Genomic DNA, 18,833 nt, shown 5'->3' with positions numbered 1-18,833 from the left:
CAACCAATGGGGCTTCTTAGTGCTAGGTACCATTACCTAACGTTAAGGACGGTACTGGAAGCAAAACAAGGAACTCATTTGATAAGACTTAGTTGTTCTGAAGAGTTATGTCAGAGTTTTACAATGCTGGAGGTGAAGTTAAGGTTGCTTTCGAAACCATCAACTAGTGAATATTGTGGGACATGTTGTGCTGCCCACGAACAAAAAGTCCCTTAAGCAATTTCTTTTCATTGAATGCATGGGATGTTTCTTTTTTGAGGGAAACAAAGATAACATCCCTTTAAACAAGGATTTTCCACTGAATTCCAAGGTCTTTGTATTGCCATACAGTATAGCTTCTGCACTACACACCCAAGCACATCTTGCATACATGGGCGGTGGGCACTGTCTGGTTCATGGAGTTCAGCATGCCCAAATTCCCCCCCATCCACACCTGCTCCCACCCACCCCGTGTAGGGCCCACTGGAATGGCCTCTTGCTTCAATTTTCTTAAGCTATTAATTTGGTCATGGTTATCATTCTATATTGCCCAGGCCTTTAATTGCACTTTGTCAAGCACTTTGAGGACGCTTAAGTACCACTGGCTAAATAGGAAGGATACAAACAAAACAAAGTGGCATGGAAAAAAGCAACGATTAAAGGATAAGGGACTGAGTCACAAAAACGTTTTTAGGTGCAAGTGTGACTAACACCTCAAGAAAGTGTTAATTTATGCAAGTGCAAGTCGCACACCATTTGAAGAATTAGGTATGCCTGTACAACATGCCTGTGCCACTGCTAAGGTCACACCAACTACTTGCATAACACTATTAAATATGCAAAAGTGGGACGGGAGGATATCTCAGGGGCAAAGTGCTTGTCTTGAAAGTAAGACAATGCAGAGCAACATGGGTTTGAATCGCGGTCCCACGCTTAGAGACTTGTCTCTGTTATTTAGCAAGTCATATTAATTAAAAGTGGGTTTTCCAAATGGTGTGTCAAGGAGGGTGAGGGAAGGTTAATGTACATTTTGCTGAACACCTTGCCAGTCTCAATTCCCACGAACGATCAAAAACATAATTTGAAAATGCATTTGCCAAATAAATCTACACAACTAACTCACGTTGAATGATCTAGATGCAAGTGGTGCAATAAGCATGAGAAAGTGCACAGAATTCTGGAAAATGACAGCATGGGTGTAGGTAGAAAAAGTTAACAGTTATAGGAAAATCATTCGCAGCCAGGAAGAAAAAGGAATTCAATAGTTAGAACTTCCCTTTTTCTCTACGCACGCAAAACGGAAGACGATGCACACTTTAAACACACAAATACCTACATTTCCAGGCTCAAGTGCGTTTTCTGTGTGAATACGCACATGGAATGTACAACGTGCAGAAGTTACGGATAGGTGTGGCATGTTTTGTGAATTCCATACCGTCACAATTTACATACATTAAACACATAATGTTTAAGAATTTGCAACAAAGCCTATATTTTAAAAATATACCAGCAATTGAAATTACCCAGAGCTGTACCATAACATTATCAAAATACCAGTAATCTATTTTTAAGTAAACATCAATTTAAAGAATGACAGGCAAAATATACATATTATGCACAATATCATCAAAGTGGAGGGAAAAAATCATAAAACCTGCTAAGAACTCGGAAAAATAAATAAAATAGGTTCTTATGCAGAGTGCTTATCATGCTTTGTAATGTACTAAAAGAAAGTCTGGTATAAATATACTATGAATAATATGAATTCAAAGAAAAGAAGTCTGACTTTTGATGACTATATGATAGGTTATTTATAATGTGCTTAATACTCAGAGGTTTCTAAGCGCGGACCTGGGGATCGGACCTGGGGATCGAACCTGTGTTTCTCTGTGTCGTCTTGCTTCCAAGGCGAGCACGTTGCCCCTGAGCTATCCTCCCAAGACTACATCAAATGTAAAGAAAAAACAGTTCACATTATCACCAACTGTAATCTCTTAAAACCAACTCGGATATATAGGGTTTGGCTGAGAAGTTCTCAATTTGTATCACATGGGCTCACACAAATAGTAATTCTCACAGCGCACTGTCGTGGAAAAACTGAGGTGATGTTCAACAAGACTAATCAAATGAGCACATGGATTAATGTTTCAGTAACATACCCATTACGAGTGCGACAAAAGGGTATTTTTGGATTTATTAAAAAAGGGCTCATCTATAAGATCAAAGTGAATGATAGGAGTTAAAAACTATGCACAGTCTGGTATTTTGCAAAGAAAACCAATACCAGCTGGATAGTGTAGCAGGGATAACTGCAGAAAACGTGAAACACAAGGACCAATTAAGAGATATGCGAAAAGATGATTGACAGAGACTGTAACTTGTCTTGGCAGATATCCACATTCACCTGGAGTACAAAGTGTTTTGATTGTCAATTCAGTTAGAGTAATCGAGAAGTGGCTTCCCAAAAGTCTGCTTAAATCTTGCTGACATTGGCACCACAGAAAGTAAGGGAAGGTGTAGATAAATGTAACTGAAAACAGTGCTGAATTAACTTCTGTTTTCTATACAGCCTTAAAAATGAACTTTGTAAATCAGACACCTGATTGGTTGTACAGATGAACTTTGGTATCCGAAATAAATCTCAGAGTGGAAACAAATGAACACGCTATATCCATTTACTTTGTGATCAATGCTCCATCATACGCTGGTAAATATTACAGACAAAACAAAAGTCTTACATTCTATAGATGAGAATTAGCCATAGCCATAGCTCAGAACATGTTTTATGTTTTTGCTAAATTAACTAGTTGGTTGGTAGAAAGTTACCTTCAACTAAGAGGTTTGAACTATTAACAGAAACATCTACTGTGAAGTAGGGGTTACTAACCTTAGTGACTATTGTACTACTAGCCCACAGTTCCCTTTCTGTTTTCTATGGGGATATCATAGGATGCATCCAGATTACCCTATGTGTGCAGAAGACTATTCCCACATGAATAGCCCTCCATAAATGCAGAACACACTTCAGTTAGCGAGGGATGGTAAGTGGCCTAAAACCTCAGGTTCTGACAACCAAAGGTGGCTAATAAAGTAAGTTGGACGAGCTGATGTGGGACCTGATTAATGTAAAACTCAGTAACAACTGTGGAGCAACACTGTATCCACATGAAAATATGGAACGACTCCTCTGAACAAAAGGGCCATGCAGCTCATGGCCATCATCAGAACTAAAGATACCATAGGATCAACAGGCTAGTGAAGTAAGGGTATCACTAAACATGAGATTCCGAACTAGCTGGGGATTTATAAAGACCTGCCTCTCCAACAAAAAACACCCTGACCTCTGGCTGCTGTAGGGCGGAAACATCAGACTCAGAATCAAAGTAGGCCCTGCATGGCTCCACCTTAATGCCTGACCCCACAAGGTTCAATGTAATGATAAGTCTTCAAGCGTACAGAGAAGACTGACTGCCCCTTCTAATGCCCATTAGCAGCACCTTGTCAGATGAAGCATCATGAGTTTGTAGAGTCCTTCCTTGATGCCCAAAAGACTGTAAAGGGTATCTTTAAACAGTCATGAGTGGCCAAATGGCAAGGCTTCAGGAACCTAGCAGCTAAGGACATTAGTTGAGGGGCCGGTGGAAGAACAAGATTCTACTGCTGATGAAATGTACTGTAGGAGGTCATAAAGGTCCCACCAGAATGAGAAGACAGAAGAGGCATAAAAGAACAGCCCATCCCAAAGGAACAGGAATGTGTCAGACACCTCCGCAAGACAGGGCTGCAAAGATGTCCTCTGGGCTGATAGACATGAAATTGTACATTTACTGTTAAATGTGGGCTCTGAGAGAAAATGAGAAGTGTCAGACAAGATCCCTTGTCTGACATCAGAGCAAGTCCATGGGTCTGCCGATGTCAGAGTTCACATTCATAGGAAATCTCACCCCATGCCAAACACTTTGCAAACAGGAAACCCAGCTAGTCAAACTTTTGGTTTGGGAAGGGCAGGTGACTGGGATAGAACCTCTGGTTATTTTCTGGCGTGCCCTGACCTGTGATGCAGCAGGTCTGTCTTAGCATCCATGCTATTTTGGAGAAAGTGCCTAAAAGTAGCAGAAATTTTGAAAGGACTGGGAGCCTATGGATGCAAACAACGGAAGCATTTACTTTCACAGTGAAATGCTTAGGGGCAAGCACATTTACTTGTAGAGTGCAAAGAAATTACAAAATATTAGCAATACAACTGTTTCTAACATTATGTCACACGATTTAAAGAACACTGGGCATGGATACACTCCTTTTCACACAAAACATTTTTTACCAACTCACATCAACGTTTTGTGCATTTCCTCCAAGCGGGAAACCAATCAACTCGTCATCTTCCATGGCCCCAAAGATCTGTTCAAGAAAAATAGTTAAAATGTCATCAGATGAAGTGCCAATAATAATTAAAGGGTGCTTCAGACATCTCTCAAAAACAAAGAGGGCTTGGTTGCCGTATTGAGCTGTTAACCCTGTAAATAAAATACTCAAAACATAGTTAAGGAGTTTCCTGTGCATGTGGGCACGCCCATAAATACCAACACATATATAAAAACATGTTTTGGCTGTTACCTGAGCAACTGTATGACTTCAAACTTCCAAATGACATTTGAAATATGTTAGGTATTAAAAAACATGTAAAACTGAAAAAAAGGATTTGGAACAACCGAGCCAATTTATGCAGAACTACCACCACCAAGCTATGGTGAGTGTGTATCCATCAGTACTTGTATTGAAACAGAAAACACTATATATAGCCATATCAATATGGTGCAATGACTCTCTCAACTTATTATGATGCCGGACAACCTGGTTTATGTACAATACGATGGTAAGGTTCCATTAGTAGTCATTTATGGTCAAATCTCACTTAACGTCTTATTTTTATTAACACAGTGGCTAGTATTGTGCATACAAATAACCAACGTGTAAACTGTCACTCGCTTTTCAGTTTTCTGTGCCTACGTATCTACTCTTTGCCCCCTTTACAAAACAATTCTGAAATATACATCCAATGTGCTCCTATTGTGGTGGCTCATCATGTATCACTCTTAAATTCCACCCAGTGTAGTGTCTACATCTATTCATGGCCTTGCCAGCATATGTTAGCCCACCTCGCACCTTAGCTCCAGCTTAATACTCAACCTTGCTGTGCACACACCTTTACTCCACCACTTGATTCCAAGGTACTCTCCTTGTTTAAAACACCCCTACCTAACACTAACTTCCACTCTAATTCACTAAAAATCTCTCCTTTTCCCGACCACTGTGTGCATTCCTTACCGCTGCTCGTTCTCCCTTATTTCCCTGCACCACTAAAACTCTTTCCTACCAGCATTCAATTAACTGTGGCAGGCCTTTTGGAGAGGAGTAGCGTTTGTTCGGTTTAATCAGCAAGGCTGGGATGGTGCGAATATACTTTGATGAACATTTTAGGAAAGGCCTGCATTGGGAGCCTTCACTTGCAGAGAGAGGAGCAGGATGCAAGGTAGCTGGAGAGCAGTCAAGAGGGGTAACAAGGAAGGTGACTACCATTGAAAGAGCCTGCTCACTGTGTACGAGAGTCAAGAAAGGATTGATGCCTTGAAAAAGTAACATGATATTCATAAATGTATTTGCACAGAACGATAACTAGATGGTTTGCTTTTATTGTTGAATAATCTGCTCTGTAACACATTTTAAACATGGTCATCAATACATAAATGTAGGTTGAGTGCTTCACAAATGTAAATCAACTATTTCTAATTCTCTGATGGTTCTACCACCACCTTGAATTGGAATGCTTTGTCCTGAAAGAAAATGAATTTCAATGTTTATATCAATACGACCCACTGTGTACTTTCAAGCAAATTCTGTACCGATTTACATTGCATGAGAAAAAAAATAGTCACATATGGTTAGAGAGTAGATAAAATGATGGCGTAAGCACTCTTACATGCTATCCAGCTGACTATTTTTGAGTGTCGGATATTTATTAGGAAATCTAGAAAATTAGACACTATATAGTATACATTAGACCTATGTGCCGTGAGTCTCTGATATTAAGTGGGCTAAAATTAGAAGTTGGAAAGTCCTCATGGCTATTCAACAGCAACGCTTTGATACAGTAAATATCAAATCATCGCTCAGTAGATTTGATTACATTTTGGGTTACTACAACAATTCTATGATGAGGTTATACATCAAATCATTCCAAACAGGTACAATTCCCAGTAGTGCAAGCAACACTAGGCTCAGACAATGGGAACACAGTAAGGAACCAAGACTAGTAACCAGCATATCAAATGTGTTATGGTCTCAATTTGATCACTTTAGATCCATGGCGCCTGGCTGTCTCACTTGAAATGATCCAAATCAATGGTTTCTGTACTCCTTGACTTTCCGGCATCCTAGTTTTTCCCCAAAGACGCAACTAGACTTTCTCCCCATCATCAGGGTCAGTAGTCACAGAAATAGGACGGTGGAGTTAATCCTCTAGGGTATTTAATACACATGGGAATAGTTTCTTACCTGTAACTCCATTTCTCCAGCATTGGTATCTTTCATGGATTCACATGCTTTGAATATTCCCCGTCGTCAGGCTGGGAATCCACGGTACATTATATAGACCCTTTCCCGTAGGAAAACTTTTTCGACGCTTATGCGTCCTATCCACCTCGTTTTGTATCATGCGTGCCCGTGCCGTCAGGACGTCATGATATAAATACAGGCCCCGCCCCCGCGCTCCCTCAGATTTCGGCCCCCAAAGTAGTGGGGGAACCGGTTTGCATGATCAGGGGAGGCAGGTGGGCGCATGTGAATCCATGAAAGATACCAATGCTGGAGAAATGGAGTTACAGGTAAGAAACTATTCCCTTCTCCAGCATTGGATCTTTCATGGATTCACATGCTTTGAATAGATTACATAGCAGTACTACCCCCAAGAGGAGGTGTGCATGCAAACCCATATACTTTCTTCGCAAAAGGCCGTTCCCTATGATCATGTATACATCAGTAATAGTTTACATAGGAAAAAACGGACCATATACAGTCATAAATTCCACAGGATGCAACCCCGCAGCCGGGGCTTACCTTACTGGAATAGGTGTCGAAGCACTGCCTGTCCCATCCGGGTGTCTTCGGCATGTTGCTGCGACAGGCAGTAATGGCGGGTAAAGGTGTGTGTAGACGCCCAGGTAGCCGCCATGCAGATGTCCCCTAGAGGGACTCCGGCCCACAGTGCCGTCGACGATGCCGCTGCTCTAGTTGAATGAGCTCTTGGCCGTCGTAGAAGAGGCTTTCCTGCCCTGGAATGGCAGTACGAAATGGTAGATGACACCCATCTTGATAGTCCTTGCTTTGAAATGGCTTTTCCTCTAGCACCGAACCCATAGGCCACAAACAGCTGTCTCGTTTCTCTGAACGGTTGCGTACGATGAAGATAAAACTTGAGAGCCCTTTTTACATCCAATGTGTGTAGCATGCGCTCCGCTCCCGAGCATGGCTCCGGAAAAAACGTAGGCAACACGATAGAAGAGTGTTTATGAAACACCGAAGGAGCTTTTGGTATGAACTGTGGGTTAGTGGCTAGGACTACCTTGGTCTTGAAAAATCGTAAGTATGGTGGGTCCACCATTAGAGCTTGAACTTCTGAAATACGTCGGGCTGAAGTGATGGCCACCAGGAAGGCCAATTTCCACGACAGAAACTTTAGAGACGATGATGACATTGGCTCAAAAGGAGGTTTCATAAGAGACGTTAAGACCAGATTGAGGCTCCACTCCGGTGGAAATTTCTTCTCTGGAGGGAAACTCCGAAAAAGGCCTTTAAGGAAGTGTTTAATCAGGCGGTCGCTGAACAATGGTGCCGAGTGCCGTCGACGAGTAAACCTGGAAATGGCTGCTAGGTGTACTTTTATTGACGACACCGACAGGCCCTTTTGAGCTAATAACAGCAAGTATGGAAGGAGCTGTTCCGGCCTAATCGATTGTGGGGCCAAACCTGGTTGATCCTCACACCATTGACAGAACCTTTTCCATTTGTACGCGTATGAGGCGTTTGTGGAAGGTGCTCTTGCCGCTTGCAAGATACGTCGACAGTCCTCCGGAATTGTTAGCCGACCAAATTCGGCGAAGTCAGGAGCCAGGCCGTCAATTTGAGGCTGTCCGGGTCGTGATGCCAAACGACACCCTCCTGTCGAGACAGAAGGTCGGGGGTCTTCTGGAATCTCATCGGTTTCGCCGCCGCTAAGTGTAGTAGGTCTGAAAACCACACCTGTCTGGCCCAGTATTGGGCCACCAGAATTACCCGACATGGGTACCTGAGGATCCATTGCAACGTCCTCCGGACAAGGGGAAAAGGAGGAAATGCGTACAGGAATTTGTTCGTCCATGGGAATGAGAACGCATCCCCCAGTGAGTCCTGCTGAGGCCATCTGCTTGCGTACTGATGGCATTTCTTGTTGTTCTTCGTTGCAAACAGGTCTATGGAAGGGTGTCCCCATTCCTTGAATACTTGTTGAAGTTGTTGGTCGTTCAGCACCCATTCGTGAACTTCGTTCATTTCTCTGCTGAGAGCATCGGCTTCCACGTTTTTCACTCCTGGTAGGTGAAACGCTAAGATTTGTATGTTGTGTTGCAGGGCCCAGTGCCAGATTTTCTGTGCCTCCGTCGATAGGGACCTGGAACGTGTCCCTCCTTGTTTCCTCAAGTAGAACATCGTAGTGGTGTTGTCCGTCATGACACGCACCACCGAGTCCCTCAGTTGCGGAAGAAAAGACTTCAGAGCCCATCGCACTGCTCTCAGTTCTAGCAGGTTGATATGCAGAGAGGACTCCTGCAAAGACCACTGGCCTTGTACCTGTAACATATCCAGATGAGCCCCCCATCCGCTCAGCGATGCATCCGTCACCACCGTCTTTTGGAACTCTGGTTCCAGTAGAGGCATCCCTTTCGTTAGATGAGTAGACACTTTCCACCAGCCGAGTGCTTGAACTAGTTGTTCGTCGACGACCAGTCTGTCGGACCAGCGACCTCTACTCTGCGCCCAACGGTCCGCTAGAAATTCCTGGCAAGGCCTCATAAACAGACGGCAGTTGTTTATTAACGGAATGCAGGACGACATGGTCCCTAGCAGGGACATGTACTTGCGCACAGAGACCTTGGTACCGCCTCTCCATTCCGACGCCTTGTTTTGAAGTTTCTGAATTCTTTCGCTGGATGGTTTCACCAGGCTTGTGTGTGTATGAAACTCCGCTCCTAGAAAGACCAAGGTCCTCGAAGGCTCTACTGAGGACTTGTTGAAGTTTATTGCGAAGCCCAGTTCCTGTAATATGGACATTGTGGCTCGTAGACTGTCTCGTGTTTGTTCCCTGGATGACCCTCTGACTAGCCAGTCGTCTAGATATGGATAGACATGATGACCATCCTTCCTTAAATGGGCCGCTATAGGGGCCAAGCACTTGGTGAACGTCCTGGGGGAGGACTTGAGACCGAACGGGAGGACCTTGAACTGAAAATGCTTTCTCCCGACGACAAATCTTAAATATCTCCTGTGTCGTGGGCATATTGGGATGTGAAAATAAGCATCCTGAAGGTCTAGTGATGATAGATAGTCCATGGGTTGCACCGATCTGATAACCTCTTGGAGTTTTAGCATTTTGAATTTTTGGCTCTTTAGCCACTTGTTGAGTACCCTTAGGTCCAGAATGGGCCTCCATTTGCCGTTTGGCTTTTTGACAACAAAGAACCTGGAATAAACTCCTTGGCCTTCCTGTACCACAGGAACTCGCTCTACCGCCCCTTTTCGCAACATAAGCGCCGCCTCTTGTCGTAGGATTTGGAGGTGGGGCTGTGCCGAGAATAAAGGAGGAAGACGCAGAGGCTTGTCTTTGAATTGTAGCGCATGACCCATGCGAATCGTGTCTAGGACCCATCGATCTCTGGTGATGCATTTCCATCGGTCGAAGTGATGAGAGACTCGACCCCCCAGGACGTTCCGAAGGCCGTCATTGGTTGCTGGTTTGCTTGTTCTTCGTTGACGACGGACCTGAGCCTCGCCGCCTGGAGGATTGATAGTCCCTGCTTCCACGTGCCGACTGGGACGCTCGTCTGAACCCTTGTGAAGAGTACGAGGGCCTGTTAAATCCACGGTCCCTCGAGGCACCAAAGCGGGAGTTTCCAGAAGCACCTCTGAAGGGGCGAAAAGAGCGAAAATTTCTACCCGTTTGAAGGGCGCCGAGGGACCTAGCAGTATCCGTGTCTTCTTTCATCCCTTTTAGCGCTTCATCAACCTTTTCGCCAAACAGGTGCTCCCCTTCGCATGGCATGTCCAGGACTTTGTACTGTACTTCAGGACGGAAAGTAGTACATTTGAGCCACGCTTGTCGACGAAGCACTACTCCATGGTTGATTTGTTTGAAACCAGACTCTGCTAGGTCAACTGCGATATTAATAGCGTGGTTCGAGGCCTCTTCGCCGTCCCGCACCAGTAACATAGCTGCTTTCCGGTGTTCGTCTGGCAGGTGTTCTAGGATAGGGGCTAATTTGTGCCACATTTCCCTATCATATCGTGACACGATCGCTAAGGAATTGGCTGCTCTTACTGTCGTCGCTCCGACCGAGAGCACCTTCTTTCCAAATGCGTCCTGCCTCCTAGCCTCGCTTTCCGGTGGCGTTGAACATTTTTGCTGGACCCTGGCCTTCCTAGCCGCTGCCGCCGACACCACCGAGTCAGACAGAGGCTGTGATGTTAGACATTTTGGAGTGGACTCCGGAGCTTTAAACTTTTTCTCGATCCGTCCCTTTATGGCTGGTTCCGAGAATGGATGGCGCATCGTCTTGAGACCTTCTTGCCACACGTGGTCAAGGATTGGAATGGCAAATACCGATTTTCTCCTTTGACCCATATGGTCAAAAAGGAAACAGTCTTTCCTCTGCTCCTCAGGAATCAAGCCGAATTCGGAACACGCTTTTCCCATCATTGCATGGAAGGCTCCCACATCATCAGGGGGAGATGGCTGTGTCTGGCTCCTCGTAGACTCCAATTCTACATCCGAATTCCATGTCGGGTCCCTCGACGGTGACAGGGAGATGTCTGACCCCGAGTCATCACGTATAGAGTCGGACTCCGACAACTCACCCTCCTCCTGAGCTCGAGGACGATCTTTCGCCGCCTGGGGAGCCGATGGGTGTTTCGTCGACGAGCGAGCAATACAAGTTTGCTCGTCGACGGAAGGTACAGACAAAAGTGACGATGACGTCCCAGGTTGAGGGAACTGCGTATCCATCCGCTGTAGTAGCTTCTGAAGAGTATTAAGCACATCCAGAGACAAAACCGTTTGGGGGGTCAGTAACGTGGATGATATAGGTACCATACCCCCGCTCGCACTCGTCGCCGTCGTCGTCGACGTGGAAGGCCTTAAGCCTAAATCCGATGGCTGCAGAACCCTGTCGCCTTCCCCTTCCGTCAAGCAGGCCGTGTCTGGCTGCAGTAAGACCTCAGGGGGGATCGGGTCATAGACCTCAGGCAGCCAAGCCATAGACTGAGTCTCCGTCGACGAAGGAATCCCAACCGCTGCTTGAACGGTAATAGGCATCGTCAATGACACTGAGGTCGACGAGCAAGTCGTCGTCGTCGAGCCCTTAGACTTCGTCGTCGATTTCGATGCCGACTTCCCGGCTGAAGCTTCCCGACTCACGGAAGACCTGGGACGGTCCCCTGAGGAGGATTTTGACAGCGCTAGCCTCTCCGTTTTAGATGATGAGGAGGAGGAGGGCTTTTTATGTGATGAGGAGGATCCAGCCTGTTTCCCCTTATGCTTGTCCTCAGCGCGAATTTCTGCTGGCCGCACCTTCTTCGATGGAGGCTCCGACTTGCTCCTGGAGGCCGTGGAGCCAACTTCCGAAGCCGGGTAGGCACCCGCTCCGTCATTAAGCCAGTCGACCAGCCTTCTTTTTCGGTCCTTAAGGGTTTTTTGGGAGAAACCCTGGCATATCTCGCATGTATCCGCCGTGTGGTGCGGGTGGAGACAGTAGATACAGTCCATGTGGCCGTCTCCTTCATAAACCTTTTTGAGGCCACAAGTTGCACATGGGCGAAATAACGCCTTTCCAGACATAATTCTCCAGAATTTGAACTTCGCTTACGCGAAACAGATAAAACAACAACCTAGTTTTCACTAGTAGTAAACACGAGGATCCCACTACTTTGAAAGACGGTTGAAATCTGAGGGAGCGCGGGGGCGGGGCCTGTATTTATATCATGACGTCCTGACGGCACGGGCACGCATGATACAAAACGAGGTGGATAGGACGCATAAGCATCGAAAAAGTTTTCCTACGGGAAAGGGTCTATATAATGTACCGGGGATTCCCAGCCTGACGACGGGGAATATTCAAAGCATGTGAATCCATGAAAGATCCAATGCTGGAGAAACAGAGGACTTGAGCTATCTTCTATATACATCGTTTGCATAAGCACACCTCGGGATCCACACACACCAAATGCACCATTCTTTTACTTGGGCACAGATACAATAACCTGCCTTCACTCTTATTGGTGACATATAACACAAAACTCTCATTTTGCTACAGCATTTACCATTTGGCTTGGATGTAACAGAACCAACACGCTTTTTCAAATAATCTTCACTAAGCCTTACCGCTACCCTCCTCCCACCTAGCCCTCCCTTTTCTACTAAATCACCTCTTTCTCTGGCAGATTGGTTCTGGAAACCCAAGTGGAGACAGTACACCAAACAGTGGCCCAAGCCTAGGTGCTGTGAGCCCATCACGGTGGTGTTTTGGCACAGCCTAAAAGCTTTGTAACATAACATCTAGTATCCCACTGTGCCATCCAACTGAAAGACCCATGTAGCGTCCCACACAGATATACAAAACATCATGCATTTTTTAATGATCGTTTTTTGTGACAATAATAAATATTGCACAGCTTAAACAATGATTTCTCGCGTACAAATTAGGGCAGCCAATCAGAATAACTGGCTCCACTGTAACTGTACTGGTCCCATTAACAGCATGGACAAGCCACCCGTTAGTAATAAAGCTATCTCTTCGAAGTATGCGAACCAAAAAATACTTTCATTTTAGGGTCAAGATTCCAAAAATGCATGGGGCATCTGCTGATGATTAAGTGCAAGCCTATGTCATTGTTGGTATACAGCTTTTTTGAAATCCCAAGCCCTCTTGACTACATAAGTAGTCCCAGTTAACAGGGGTAACATGGTCTACCGAGCATGGCGCAAAGGCACAAAAAACTACCATTACTGATGAGTACTTCCCTTTTATATACAGTTTCCAAGAGTTCTTAACAGTGCACATACGAGTCCAAAGCAAACTACTAAATATATAGTGAAAAGGGTTACACAGAGGGATGGATGGATCAAAGAAGCATTTGAAGTAGGTTTTGTCTCACAGGAGACTGACTATACACCACTGTGAGAATCCAAGAAGCTGTATTACATATGGCACACACCACTTTCCAAGGGCTATGTTTTCTCCAAAATAAAGAATCAACGAACAAGGTATATTGTATTGTTTATTTGTATAGCGCACCTAACCCTACGGTATCTGGGCACATTGCTTCAGTTACATTTGTACAAGGTTACATTGGCAGGTTACAGAAAACACAGAAATGATACAGTAGCATTATATACAGTCAAGGAGTAGATACATATATACATTATAGGTTAACAGGTCTCCTGAAAGAGACCATTTTTAGCATTTGCCCTGAATTGGGTGAATGATGGTTCTGTTCTTAGAGCTAAAGGTACAAAGTTCCAAAGTTTGGTGGCTAGTATAGGGAAGCTGCTGCCTCCAGATTTCTGAAGATTGTACCTAGGGATCAGTTGAGCTGATCTGGTAGGTCAGTCGAATTGGCTTTTGGCGAATTTGCAGATCAAGTATTTAGGTGCCGAGTTAGACAAACACTTATGAGTGAGGGTCAGGGTTTTGAATGAGATTCTGTTTTTGATTGACAGCCAGCAGGAGTTACGTCTGGTTTCAGATATGTGGTGCAAACTCGATATGTTGAAGGCTGCACTGAGAGCATTGTTTTCCAGGACCTGTAACTTATTTAAGTTTTGTTTGCTAGTTCCTAGGTAGAGCGAATTGCAGTAATCCAATTTGGATTATATGAGCGCCCTAGCTAGGGTGGAACAGCTTGTTGGTGAGAGGAAAAGTCTGCAGGCATTTATGAATTTACATGCGTAAGCTGTAGCTGAGGCTGTGGCGTTCGCTTGTTTCGTCAGGGTCAAGGAAAAGTCGAGATAGACGCCGAGTGTCTTGACATCTTTGGAGAACGGGATGCTAAAGCCGTCTATGGTGAATGAGTTAAAAGTGATGTCTAGTTTATTAAGATTGGCTTGGGAGCCAGTGAGTAGCAATTCAGTCTTCTCATAATTGAGGCCGAGTCCATGTGTGGCCATCCAGGCCTGAATGATGAGGTAGATTTTATTCAGTAGTTTAGTGTCACTATCGTGGTTGCCGGAAATAGGGATAAGGACTTGGGTGTCATCTGCATAGTTAGTGTAGGTGACACCCAAGAGGTACAGATCATCAAACAATGGCTTGGTAAATACATTATAGAGTGTCAGTGACACGCAGGAACCTTGTGGTACTTATGTCACCGGTGCTGGGTCGGCCGATGCAGTAGGAGAGAAAACTCTCATCGTTCTTCTATCTAGAAATGATTGTATCCAGGCCGTAGCTTTCTCGGAGAAGTGAGCTGAGGATGTGAGGTGATTACATAAGACTTTGTGACTGACTAGGTTGAACGCAGCTGATAAATCTAGCAGCAGGAGGAGCATTATGTAACCTTTATCTTTTTGATCATCTATTTGCGTTTTCAAGTTAATTAGTGCAGTTTCAGTGCCGCCGTGTCTGGGTCTGAACCCCGATTGTCGCAGGCCCAGAAGATTGTTTGTTTCGAGGTGAGCCTGTATTTAAAGATAAACTGCCCTATCAAGAATTTCCAACAGCAATGGCACTGTGGTGATAGGCCTATATTTTGTAGGAGTGTCAGGGTCGAGGTTAGGTTTTTTCAGGAGTGGGAGGACCCAGGCATCTTTCAGGTTGGTAGGGACTGTCGTGGTCTCAAAAGAGGAGTTTATGAAGGACATGATGGCAGGTGTAAGTTCTTTAGCTGCCTCTTTAATGATGATCGCAGGGCATGTGTCACTCTGACATCGAGATGGTTTCAGGCTGGAGAATATATTTTCCATGTCTGTGTTGGATAGGGGGGTGAATTTGAAAAGGTTGCAAGGTTTCCCTACTGGGCTCTGAGACTTAAGAGGGCCTGTGTTGGGGCTGATGCTAAGTTTTTACTTTTCAATTTTAGCGTGAAGCAGCGATATTTTATCAAGTAAAGCTGCTTGTATCTTGGTACATCAAGTCTTGTCTTTAGAGCAGGTATCAGTAGGAGGGATGGGCAACTCAAGCTCTCTAAGGATCTTGAATAATTATTTCAAGCCAGATTTAGCATTAGTGATTCTATTGTTGTAGGTTTCACTTTTTGTTTGTAGGATGGCTAACTTATATCCCTTTACAGCTTTTAAGAAAGTGTCTCTGTTGTAGGCTGATGGTTAGTTGTTCCAATCGGTTTCAGCCTTCTTTCTTTTGTCATCACGTAAGATTTTAAGGCTAAGGGTGAACCAATTATTAAGGTGAGCTTGGGGGTTGGCGTTCGGTAATTTCAGAGGGGCTATGGTATCCATGGCTTGGCGGAGCGTTCGGTTGTTGGGATCCACAAAGGTAGATGGGTCTGTACTAGCATTTGAGTGGTTAAGGATTGGTTGTAGAGAAGGAAGTAGGTTTCCGGTTGTAATGTTCTTGTTATTTCTCGTAAGCGCTGGAGGAGCCAAGGCGCTGGCTGAGTTTGGTTGCGTGCAAGACTGTATGGTGAACGTGATGGAATGGTGGTCTGTCCATGCACATGGTACATTGGAGAGGATGTTAGTTTCGCAATTGAGGTCGGCAATCCAGTCGAGGATTCTACCTTTATTATGCGTGGGTTTGGTAATGCGGTGGGAGAATCCTAATTCTGTGATAGAGTTGGCTAAGGTAGTGGCTGAGTTATCAATGGAGCCAAATAAGCCCAAGTTGAAATCACCCAGTATCAAGATTTGTGTGCCTGGTTTGGTATCGGTGGTGAGGAGTTGTTGCATATCATCCTCGAATGTGGATATGCGTCCAGGTGGTCTGTAAACAAGATGAATCTTTAGGGTACGTGAAGCTGAGAGAGAGTTTCATAGAAAGGAGTTCAGCTGATGGGAACAAGTGGTGGGGGAGGGCTCCTAGACCAAGGTCAGTCTTGCAGATGATAGCGACGCCGCCACCTTTGGAGGATTCTCCATCAAGTCTTATGATAGTATAGTTATCTGGGATAGCTAGGGCAACTGAAGGGCCTGCTGTGGCATGCAGCCAGGTCTCTGTTATGGTCAAGAAGTCCACCTGATTGGCAGTTATAATGTCAGCCACGTCTAGGGCATGTGCTGTCAATGATCTAGCATTGATTAGTACTCCTTTGAGCGGTATAATATTGTTAAGCTTGCTGGGGATAGCTGTGGTCTTCGTAGAGGGGGACGTGCCATTGTTAGTAATGTTCTTATGGGGCTTCTGGGTTTTTTCCTTCATGGTCGTGGTTTTGCCCTTGATAAAGGATTTGGTAGTGGGGGCGTGAAGGTAGGATAGCTTGAATCTTGATCCTAGTCTAAGATTCCTAGTTGCTGTGGTGCAAGGTTGATTTGAAATTGGTCGAGAGGCATACCATTGGATCCATTGGGCAGGTGAGAGAGCATTAGTATTGTTTACTGGTGTTATGGTGCTGTGGAGGTATTTAGAGGGCTGTGATGGCCAGGGAGGCAGGAAATAGGTAGGTGCTATGGAGTCGTGGTTGGGTAATGCAGTGGACATGGAGATGGAGACACTGCTCTTGTTGAGTGGGGAGGCAAGTTCAAGGGTTGTTTTGGAGGTAGCGTGCTTCATATTGCAAGGAGTGAAGGCTAGGACTTGCAGGAGCAAAGTGGTCAATATGGTCATGGTGGTGCTTGGTAAAAATGCCAGTTCAGCGAGGGTCTAGAGTTATGCAGATGCATGGCTTGCAGTGCTAGGAGGTTGGCTTGGGCGCTAGGTAAAGACTTAGTGTGCAAATAAGGAGTATGGCTGCTGGGTGGGTGTCAGGTGTAAGGCAATCATGCGGACATCTTGATAGAGGCATATTCCTTAGCAGTACTAGCACGTTATAAAAGCTTGTTTAACAGAGCAATGGCAGGTATGCTACATAGGCTAAGGTGATTTGAATTATCTAGCTACAATTCCTAAAAGTTTAAATAAATATGAGACAAGTGGTATAGTCTAGCAAAACATTTAGCACAGAGCAATGGTGGGTATGCTATATAGGCCAAGGCAATTTGAAATATCTAGCTGCTGGAATGTATGTGGGAGAAGTTGCACAAGAGCTCGAGAAACAATAATGCACATTTGGACGTAATTTGGGTCAAGCGTAAGTGAATTAACAGCAGATAAGGTAAGTCGGTCAGTCCTGGTAATATGAGTAGGAACATGGCATGTAGATGGGTGAGCTGAATCACCTTAGTAAGTAGTGGTTCATGGCACTACATATTAATCTTGCATTTCATTTGGCTAGCAACATTAGCAACACAGGCAATCATGGAACAAGAAAGAAATGGTAATAACAGCGCTGTGTAAATCTCATCGAGTTGGTTGCGAGGATATTCGAGTAACAGCATTCCACAAAGCAAGGGTGCACCAAGACGAATGTGCTGCAATTGCCGTGATGTAGAGCACTTTAAAGTAATGGGGGGTAGCGTTGGTGCAGGGAGGACTGCGTGCACTGTCGAGGCCTTGGTAGTGCGACTTTAGGCAGTTGAGAAAGTCAACAAAGAGCATAATTGCAGCGTTCAGTATTTAGTGTTTAGAAAAGAGGGTCATCGAGGTCAAGACAAATTGAATTCCCTTACAGAAGTTACGGAGTAGTTAGCTCAGTGGAAACACACAGGTTACTTGTGTGCAACCAGCCTTCAACCTGCATGACTTATTGCTCTTTTCAACTGCTTTTCTTCACAGGTTACAGGATTCCTAAATCATTCAGTGGTTGTTGTAGTCAGCAGTTCATTGAAAGTTCCGAGTAATGAAACTGATCTAGACAACTGCATTCCACCAATTCCTGATGTACATTTGCCTCATGAAGTGCCATGAGAACATTCAATCAACACATTCATATCTACTCAGAAATTGAGATAAATTACTTTTCTTAACAGTCCCACTTGATCATTCCCTTCACATAGTTTCAGATTTATTTTTAGTATATTATGGGAAATAGAGGTAATTGGTGTGCCAAAGAAAAGAATATAATTTTCCCAGATTCAGATATAATCCTAGATATTTTAACACAGCAAACATTGAGGTGTCGTAGTTGGTGCAATTTTAGGCTCAAAAGACCTACACACTTCAGCAGAAGGAGCCAAAATATATGGAATTTGTAGGCCTTTACAACTAAAATACATAAAACCAATTAGAATGACAAATAAGAACAGCCTGTCACGATTAATATTTGTGTTGGTAATACTTTGCTAATCAATATACAGAGCTTGATTCTCTTGACAATCTGACACAGCACCCATCCCACACCTTATAATATGAGCTGCTGCTATGTACCTAGCCCTTGCCTATTTATCTTCGATCAAGCTATTAATGCACACATGTATTTTACCACTCCTCGCTCTACTTCTCAAATCAGACTACGGTCTTCCAAAGGGCGTTCATCCTCACATCGCTTTGTGAGACCATGCCAGT

The 18,833-nt window shown here is 44.6% G+C and overlaps 1 protein-coding gene across 2 annotated transcripts in view; it reads right to left on the bottom strand.

Moving 5' to 3' along the window:
• The window catches only part of CARS1 (cysteinyl-tRNA synthetase 1), a 1,125,505-nt gene that overhangs the window by 180,643 nt on the left and 926,029 nt on the right, over positions 1 to 18,833 (bottom strand). For both annotated transcript variants that reach the window (XM_069624151.1, XM_069624150.1), the window contains one exon: positions 4,309 to 4,377. In XM_069624151.1, coding sequence (XP_069480252.1) covers positions 4,309 to 4,377 — 69 coding nt within the window. The remainder of the gene's footprint in view (positions 1 to 4,308; positions 4,378 to 18,833) is intronic.

This window comes from Ambystoma mexicanum, chromosome 11 (assembly GCF_040938575.1).
Source record: "Ambystoma mexicanum isolate Mex_15411 chromosome 11, UKY_AmexF1_1, whole genome shotgun sequence".
Lineage (NCBI taxonomy): Eukaryota > Metazoa > Chordata > Amphibia > Caudata > Ambystomatidae > Ambystoma > Ambystoma mexicanum.
This window is presented reverse-complemented; position numbering and strand designations above follow the sequence as displayed.